The sequence below is a fragment of the Penaeus monodon genome, chromosome 1, assembly GCF_015228065.2.
Source record: "Penaeus monodon isolate SGIC_2016 chromosome 1, NSTDA_Pmon_1, whole genome shotgun sequence".
NCBI lineage: Eukaryota > Metazoa > Arthropoda > Malacostraca > Decapoda > Penaeidae > Penaeus > Penaeus monodon.
The window spans coordinates 17,537,984-17,547,983 of record NC_051386.1 but is presented as its reverse complement, the minus strand read 5'-3'; the positions used below and the strand labels follow the sequence as shown (position 1 = coordinate 17,547,983).

General features: G+C 46.7%; 1 protein-coding gene across 3 annotated transcripts in view; it reads right to left on the bottom strand.

Moving 5' to 3' along the window:
- The window catches only part of LOC119597683, a 138,197-nt gene that overhangs the window by 127,643 nt on the left and 554 nt on the right, over positions 1 to 10,000 (bottom strand). The window contains exons 1-2 of one of the 3 annotated variants that reach the window (XM_037947398.1): positions 1,945 to 2,002; positions 352 to 457 (exon numbers count right to left, since the gene is read on the bottom strand). The exons of 1 other annotated variant lie outside the window; for it this stretch is intronic. In XM_037947398.1, coding sequence (XP_037803326.1) covers positions 352 to 457; positions 1,945 to 1,976 — 138 coding nt within the window. In that variant the 5' untranslated portion in view covers positions 1,977 to 2,002. Of the gene's footprint in view, positions 1 to 351; positions 464 to 1,944; positions 2,003 to 10,000 lie in introns of those variants that run through there. One more of the 3 variants, XM_037947325.1, reaches the window with a different exon arrangement.

Genomic DNA, 10,000 nt, shown 5'->3' with positions numbered 1-10,000 from the left:
GCATTCGATGATAAGTAATCACATTCTCTAATCCTCTTATAAATCTGATATCATACTACTTTTTTTCTTGTGTGTGTGTGTGTGTGTGTGTGTGTGTGTGTGTGTGTGTGTGTGTGTGTGTGTGTGTGTGTGTGTGTGTGTGTGTGTGTGTGTGTGTGTGTGTGTGTTTGCGTGTGCGCGAGCGCGTGTGCATGTTCGTGTGCGAGCGAGTATGTGCCACACACCAGTATATAAACAGAAATACACCCTCGTAAACACTCGGTGGGTACAACGTAAATCGGCAAAGATTGGCGCAAGGGAACAGTCGGACCGAGATCCAGCATCGAACATACAAACCTGGCTACCAATTACCGTAGATTTTATTGCAGAGTAATCGAGCGCTGCCAGTACTGGTCTAGAGGCATCGGGAGTCCGCAATTTCGGTGCTGAAGAAATTATTGTTTTAATCGTTCGATGCCTGTTACTGCGATTAGGCGGGTTAATAAATATATTCCACGATGTGGATACAGAGGGATAAAGCGAGAGGATAAATTGAAGTTTGAGAGGATGGGAAAATACAGTAACACTACACTACACACACACACACACACACACACACACACACACACCACACACACACACACACACACACACACAGCATATACCCTTCCCCTTTCTCAGCATCCTCTGTCCACCCTCCCTTCCCTCCCCACAAACCCAACATGTGCTCCCCCCCTCCCCAGCCTTCCAACCTATCCCCCCTCTCCCCCTCCCCCCGCACCTCCCCCCTCCCCCCGCACCTCCAGCTGGCGATAAGAAAGTTGCGTTGTCCTCTCATCTTGTGGTTAGAGAGGGAGAACTTCCTATCTCGGCTCTCACTCAACTACCCAACTCATCCTACACCTTCGTTCCTCTCCCTTTCCCTGTGCCGCGCTTGCCTCTGCTTTTATTATCAATTCTCTTCTGTTTCTCCCTTACACTGTTTTTCTTATTTTGTTTTTCTATATTGCTTTTGGTTTATATTTTACGGATTGATTATTAATACGATAATCATGGCTTTTACTGGAAATGAAGTTCCCTCATAATTTATAACATTAATGTTATAATTCTATCATTATTGTTAATACCACCATATGTCTGTTATTGGATTATCGTTCTCTTTGTCTTCCTTTTGCATTAATATCTCATCACCTACTGTCCCGTTCCTTTTCCTTTTTCGTCTCTTTTTTACCTCCCCCCCCCAACTCTCTCTCTATATATTTCTCTTTTTGTCTTTATTTCCCTTTCCCACTCCCCCCCCCCCCTCTCTCTCTCTCTCTCTCTCTCTCTCTCTCTCTCTCTCTCTCTCTCTCTCTTCTCTCTCTCACACACACACACACACCAAACACACACACACACACACACACACACACACACACACACACACACACACACACGCAAATACTCACAGAGTCAACTCCATTCGTCAGCACTTTTTCATGAAACCCAAAAATGAAAATTTATTCCACATCTAAGAACAACTCATCATCTTTTCCGTTCTTTTTCCCCTCTCTTCTTCTTCCGCTTCACGCATGACGTCATCCTGAAGCGAAACATAGAGAGAAAAAAACCCGGTTTCGCTTAATGAATAACCATGTCTGTTATGATAATATCTCCGAGGAGGTACGGGCGAAATGCGTGTCTGGAGAAACGGCACTTTCATTTCATTTATTTGTTTGTTCATTCATACATCTAGGCCTGACTATCTGTATATTAATGCGTGTGGAAATTGTCTCGATCTCTTTTTCTACATCTCTTTCGTTCTTTCTTTCTTAATTTATCTACTTATTTTTCTCTCTCTCCCCTTTCCTTCCTTCCTTTCTCCCTCCTTCTCTTCCTCTCTCCTCCTCTCAATTTCAATCCCTCTTCCGCTCTCCTTCTCTCCCTCCCAGTTCCCCATTTATCACATCACGTCATGGAAACCACCTCGACAAACGACAAAATCTTCCCCGTGCCATCCCACACACGAGCACACGAACAAAGGCCCACAGACTGGCGGGCCAAGCGATAGCCAAGGAACGGCACAGACCCTGCTTTCCGATTATAACAACTTCAGATAAGATAAACAGCTCGATAGGAGAGATAGGGGGCATTGGTATATAAGCCTTTTGGAGATAACAAGCGTTTGATATTAATAGCTTGGTCCATCGCTGATAAAAAATGATTAGGAATGACTCATTTCAGTTAGTGTACGTACACACACACACACACACACACACACACACACACACACACACACACACACACACATATATATATATATGGTAGAAAAAACAAAACGAGTCTCATTTTCAATAAAACTAGTTTGTGAAGTGCGGGTTTTTCTGCCATAGTATCAACACGGAAGTGTTTTACCATTCTCTCTCTCTCTCTCTCTCTCTCTCTCTCTCTCTCTCTCTCTCTCTCTCTCTCTCTCTCTCTCTCTCTCTCTTCTCTCTTTCTCACACACACACACACACACACCACACACACACACCACACACACACACATATATATATATATATGGTAGAAAAAACAAAACGAGTCTCATTTTCAATAAAACTAGTTTGTGAAGTGTGGGTTTTTCTGCCATAGTATCAACACGGAAGTGTTTTACCATTTTCTCTCTCTCTCTCTCTCTCTCTCTCTCTCTCTCTCTCTCTCTCTCTCTCTCTCTCTTCACACACACACACACACACACACACACACACACACACACACACACACACACACACACACACACACACACACACACACACACACACACAACACACACACAAATATATATATATATATATATAATATAATATATATATATATATATATATATATATATATATACATACATACATACATATATATGTACGTACATACATACATACATACATACATACAGAGAGAGAGATGGGGGCTGTGGGTGAGGGGAGGAGCAGGCCTTAAGCCTACTTCTTCGCATCAAAATGGCTGACAAGAAAACAAGGTAAATAATAAATAAGCCCAAAGGCCTCTGGGCGTACGAAATGGAGAAGTACACGCACGCGCGCTGTGTGCTTGTGTCTGTCGGGGTAAAAGCGTCAGCGTGTCTCTGAGGGTCAGCCTCCAATCTCCCTCTCCCTCTCTCTCTCCCTTTTCTAATCTAACCGCTCCTTAATTCCCTCTACAGCTCCTAACTTCCCTCTCCCTCCCTCCATTCCTTGAGGCCGTTCCTAGCTTCCCTTTCTCCCACTCCCTCCTTCTCTCCTTCTCTCTCCCTTCTTCAATCTCCCTCCCTCCCTCCCTTTCCCCTTCCCTCCCTCCTTCCCCCTCCCTCCCTCCTTCCCTCTCCCTCCCCCCCTCCTCCATTCCTCCATACAGGTACAGGAAAAAAATAACAACCACATCCTGATACCTTCCCCGATCCTTGAAGCTGTCGCACGCAATACGACTCATAGGAGGAGGAGGAGGAGGAGGAGGAGGAGGAGGAGGAGGAGGAGGAGGAGGAGGGAGGAGGAGGAGGAGGAGGAGGGAGGAGGAGAGATAGGGAGAGAGGAGGGAAGGGGAAGGAGGAGGATGAGGGGTGAGGGGTGAGGGGTTAAGGGAGAGGGGGGAGGAAGAGGAAGAGGAAGAGGAAGAGGAGGAGGAAAGCAAACGAGAAAGTGACAATGATGGATAAGAAAAAAGAAAAAAACAAGAAAGATAAAGTTACTTGAATGAAAATTTGAGAGAAAAAAAAAACACAACAAAAAGGAAAAATAACAACGACAATGATAATAATAATAATAAGAAGAAGAACAGACCCCGCCCCCTCCCCCTCACCACACCTCCCCCCCGCGTTCCCCAATTCATCTCTGCTTTTTGCATGCACGATAACACTCTGGCTCGGCGGAAGAGGCATACTTACACGCCATTAATAAGGGGGTAATCATAGCTATAGCCGGAAAAAATAATTGCTTCCCGCCAGTATCGACATGTCATCAGTTGGCCGGAGCCGATAACAAGCACGCAAGCACAGGGGGCACTGGAGCTAGCGAGAGAGTCTTCATTTATTTTTTATTTATTATTATCATCATCATCATCATCATTATTATTATTATTATTATTATAATTATTATTATTACTATTATTATTTTGTAACGTGACGTTTAACTGGGGGGCCTTGTGTCTGTATCTGATTTATAGATTTAAGAAAAAAATATATATCAGTATTTTTTTTTCTGGTACTTCTCTCTCTCTCTGTCTGTCTGTCTGTCTCTCTCTCTCTCTCTGTCTCTCTCTCTCTCTCTCTCTCTCTCTCTCTCTCTCTCTCTCTCTCTCTCTCTCTCTCTCTCTCTCTCTCTCTCTCTCTCTCTTCCCACCTATGTCTCTCTTTTTTTCTTGTTTTAAATTAGCCTCGTCTTTGGTTTCTTCTTTTTTATCCCTTTTCCACTTTTTATTTGTTCTTCCACCTAAACCTCCATCATCGCCTGTATCCCTATCGTTAACGCCACCTCCACGTCCGCCTCCGCTAGGGCCTCCGAATGGATCCACCTTCAGACCCACTTCCACCTTCACATCCACTTTTATACCTGTTTCCACCTCCACGTTTATCATCACCTCCTCCTTCACATCCACCTCCATCTCCATCTCTACTAAACCCACACTTCTACCTTCACATACACGTCCACCTCCACCTAAACACCCACCGCCATTTCCTTTTCCACACCCACCTCCACCTATACATTCACCTCCACCTACACACCCACCACTATCTCCTTTTCCACCTCCATCTCCTTTACCACCCCCACCTCCACCTCCTTTTCCACTCCCACCTCCATCTCCTTTTCCACACCCACCTCCACCTCCATCCCTTTTCCACCTCCACCTCCACGCATCAGCTCGGCCAGCCTCCCGGCAATCTCCTTCTCACTCCCCAATTAATCCCACCACTCGCGATCAATCTCTCCAGCTCGAACGCTCATCCCTTCCCCTCTTCGTCTCTTCCCTCTCTTTCTCCTTTTCCCTTTTCCCCTTCTTTCTCCCCTCCCTTTTCTTCCCTCTATTTCAATTTACATTTTTTTTACATTCCCCTTTCCCTTCTACACTTGAACGTTTCTTTCCCTTTCCCCTCTACACCTAATATTTTTTATCCCTTTCCTTTCTCCACTTTTACATTTCTTCTCCTTTCACCACTACCCTCCTTTCCCTCTCCTTTCCTTCCCATATTCGCCATCTCCCCTCTTTCTCTCCCTCCTTCCCCACAACCTCCCGGCCATCTTTCCTCTCTTACCTCCCTTCCCTTTCCTTTCCTTCTCGTTCTCCCCACCTCCCCTTTTCCCCTCAACCTACCCATCCATCTCCTTTCTCACCTACCCCTCCTTTCCCTCCCCTTTCCTTCCCCTACTCCCCACCCCTCCCTCCTTTCTCCCCAACCTCCCCTTCTTCCCCCCACCCCTACTCTCCCTCAAGAAAGACCCCCTCCTTGAAGACGGACGCAACTGGTGGGGTCGCTCCTCCTTGTGCCGGCACCAGCTGGAAACTCCTTCAAGAAACACTCCAGAGGCTTAGAGGAGTTGGGGACATAGAGGGAAGGAGGAGGAGGGGGGGGGGGGAGGGGGGAGGGGGGAGGGGGGGAGGAGGAGAAGGAGGGAGGAGGAGGGGGAGGAGGAGGAGGAGGAGGAGGGGAGGAGGAGGGAGGAGGAGGAGGAGGTACTATGAGGAATGACGAGACATCCAGAATGTAGGTAGAGATTTAAAAAGAGAGAGAGAGAGAATGTGTGTGTGTGTGTGTGTGTGTGTGTGTGTGTGTGTGTGTGTGTGGTGTGTGTGTGTGTGTGTGTGTGAGGGTGTGTGTGTGTGTGAGAGAGGAGAGAGAGAGAGAGAGAGAAGAGAGAGAGAGAGAGAGAGGAGAGAGGGAGGGGAGAGAGAGAGGAGAGAGAGAGAGAGAGAGTGGTGTGGGGGAGGAGAGAGAGAGAGAGGGGAAAGGAGAGAGAGAGGAGGAAGAGAGAGAGGAGAGAGAGAGGAGAGGAGAGAGAGAGAGAGGGTGAGGGAGAGAGAGAGAGAGAGGGGTGAGAGAGCGAGAGAGAGAGAGAGAGAGGTGGGGTGGGGGGGAGGGACGGAAAGATAGATCGAAGACGAGAGAGAGAGGGAGAGAGGAGAGAAGGAAGAGACGACAGAGAGAGAAGAGAGAGAGAGAGAGAGAGAGGAGAGAGAGAGCGAGAAAGAGACGAGAGAGAGAGAGAGAGATGAGAGAGAGAGAGAGAGAGAGAGAGAGAGAAAGGAAGGAAGAAACCAAGGAGAGCCGGGAGCAAGAGCAAGACTCGCGAGTCCAGAGAAAGGTCATGTCCTCCCCCCCCCCCTTTCCCCCCTCCCGAGGGAAGGCGCCCTTGACAGCTACAGCCTCAGAGGGAGCGTCGCGCCCCGTGGAAATAGCGCAGCGACGCCACCCGTCCATTCCTGATCCTTGCATTACACGGATCCCTCGCACGCCCCAGACCCGGGAAGCTAAATAAGTGAGGAGACAAATGTTTAGGCAAGATGCAGCTTAATCTCTCTCTCCCGCCCTCTCACTCTCTATTTCTCTGTTTCTTTCTTTCTTTCTCCCTTATTATCTGATTTTTTCTCTCTCTTACCATTTCCTACTCTTTCTTCTCTCTCTTACTTTTTCTTACTCTTTCTTCTCTCTCTCTCTCTTTTTCTAATCTCTCTCTCTCTCTCTCTCTCTTCTTCTCTCCTCTCTCTCTCTCTTTCTTCTTTCTTTCCTTTCTTTCTCTCTCTCTCTCTCTTTTTCTCTCTCTCTCTCCTTTTCTCTCTCTCTCTCTCTCCCTCTCTCTCTCTCTGCGTGTTGGGGGGGGGGGGGGCGTTCGGTGTGTGTGTGTGTGATGTGCGCATGTAGAGGTGCTTACGCATGTGCATGTACGACTATTGTAGGCGCGCAGAATTAATCACGAAAAAGACTCTGAAAAAAAAAATAGAAAAAACAATAAACAAATAACAAAAAAAAAGAAAAAAAAAACGCACCAACGCAGGCACTCGTGGCATCCTAACCAACATCTACAAAACCATAAATTCCTCTCTTTCTCTCTCTCTCTCTCTCCCTCCCGCCCCTTCATCGCTCGCTAATTAAATACAGCAAACACATATAGATTTTCATCCCACTCGTCCTTCTCCCCCACCCCCTCCCCCGACCCCCGGAGACACACCATCCTTCCCCCTACACCCCCACTCCCCCCTTCCCTTGAGTACACACACTCCCCTTGGCTTATATTTCTTCCTTTGCTTAGTATACCACTATATGCCAGCGCTCTGGAAATGCAACAGCTGTATCGTCACAATACAGCTGTTGCGTTTCTCTTCTTTCTCCCTATCTCTCTCCCTCTTTTATTCCCGTGCTTTAATTAGGTTTATTCGTCCTTGCTCTGCTATTCCCTTTTTCCCGATTGTTTCTTTTTTTCTCTTCCTCTTCTTCTTCGGTTTTCCCCTTATTCTATTTCCTCCCATGCCCTTCTCCGCACCCTAGCCACCCCCAATATATATCTCCTTCGTCTCCTTCCATACCTCCTTTCGTATCATATGCCCTCCATTACTTCCATCCCCTCCCGTACTCCTCCCTATGCCCTCCATTCTCTTCCATTCCCTCCCATACCCCTCCTTCGCACCCTCTCCTTCCTTCTTGCATAATAGTTCATCCTTGCATCTTCCCTCTTTCGTTACCTGAAGCCCTCGTCTCCTCCGGTCTTATGAGGGAGACCGACACGCCGAGACGAGAGGAACATGTCGGCTAGAAAATTTACGTAAAAGCAGCAACAATAGTAGTAGTAGTAGTAGCAGCAGCAGCAGCAGCAGCAGCAGCAGCAGCAGCAGCAGTAGCAGTAGTAAGAGGAGGAGCATGAGAAGGAGCAATAGAAAGTAGTATCATAAGTATTAGTACTAGAAGTATTAGTATTAGTAGTACTAGCAGTAGCAGTAGAAGTAGTAAAGTAATAGTTACTACAGCATCATCAGCAGTATTAATAGCAGTAATTGCAGTATTAATACCAACAATAATCATAAACACTAACAACAACAAAACAAGAAGAAGAGGAGTGTCATTGAGCCAACACTAAACCAAACTTCACTCTCAATATAACAAAACCCCTCCCCCTGTCCCCTCCCCCCACCACACGAGCCTCGACATCCCTCCCTTGAAGGCTGATACGCGGAAACAGTCTTAGAGAACAATAAGGTACGAAATTCTTAGTGAAGTTGTTTCTTAGAAAATCCAGCGGTGTTTGTCTTTACATAAGCGTTGCCTACGAATAAACATGATATATGTATATATGTACGTGTTTGTATATATGTATATATATACACATACACACATACGCGCGAGCGCGCGCGCATACACACACACACACACACACACACACACACACACACACACACACACACACACACACACACACACACACACACACACACACACACACACACACACACACACACACACACACACACACACACACACACACACACACACATACACATACACATACACACACACATACACATACACACACACACACATTTATATCAATAAACTCTCCTCTCTCTCTCTCTCTCTCTCTCTCTCTCTCTCTCTCTCTCTCTCTCTCTCTCTCTCTCTCTCTCTCTCTCTCTCTCTCCACACACACACACACACACACACACACACACACACACACACACACACACACACACACACACACACACACACACACACACACGCAGATATATATCAATAAACACACACACATACCCACACACGGAACACACACCAATCCATCCAAAATCTTGCGGGAGAGATCATAACGATTTGCATACACGCGCGCCCTCAGATCCAAGGGCGAGGCTAACGAGCACTTGCAAGACAGAGGCACAAAGCGGGGAAGATGCGGGGAATTTTGGGGTAATTGGCGTTAAATTGTGAAGCAAATAAAACCATCAGCTTCCCTTAAACGGCCTCATTAAGGAGACGAATTCATGTCGGAGTCACTATTTGAAAAAGGGAGTTTCGTCTTTTTTTATACTTTTGGTTTCTTTCGTTACTAAATATGTGGTGAGGATGATATATTAGAAGAAGACGAAGAAAGTGAGAAAAAGAAGCTAAAAGAGAATAATAATAAGATATAAATGATGAAAAAGAAAATGAAGGAGAAAAAGAAGAAGAAAATTGAGAAGGAGGAGGAGAAGGAGGAGGATAAGATTGAAAAGAGAAGAGAAAAGAAAAAAAAGAAGGGGAGGAGGAGGAGGGGGAAGAGCAATCATAAGAAGACGAAAACACGGAAGAGGGAAAACACCATAACCAGTAAACCATCGCCTCCCTCTGTATCAAGCCCCTCACCGCTTTCTCTCCCCCTCCCCCTCCTCCCCCCTTTTCCCTGCACCATAAGTCTCGAGCGGTCAGGCTTGACGCTAACTTAAGCCACAAATTGGGTGCTGAGGTGCTGAGGCCACATCATAAAATTCCACTGCTGGGGAGACGTCGCCCCCGCGGGGAATGGGGGAGGGGAAAGGGGGCTGGATCCGAGGGAAGAGGGGGGGAAGGAGGGGGGAAGGGAAGGGGATGAAGAGGGAAACGGGGAGGTGAAAGTGGGGGAGGGAAGAGGGGAGAGATTGGGAGGGAGGGAGGGGGAAAGAGCGAAAGCGCGAGAGAGAAAGAGAGAGAGAGAGAGAAGAGAGAGAGAGAGAGAGAGAGAGAGAGAGAGAGAGAGAGAGAGAGAAGAGAGGAGAGAGAGAGAGAGAGGAGGAGAAGAGAGGAGAGGTGAGAGAGTGAGAGAAGGGAGAGAGAGAGGGAGGGAGAAACAGAAAACAAAACCAAAAAGAATTAAACCATTTCTCACCTCCCTCTCCCAACTTGACACAAAAAAACACACACACACACATACATAACACCCCTTCAAATAAAACTTGATGAAAAAGGGCAAGTTAGCTGAAATTATAACCGACATAACACCCTCGGCTATTCTAGATTACTGTTAACTGTCAAACGGACGATTAGCGACAGACTGAGATTAAACGTCATATTGG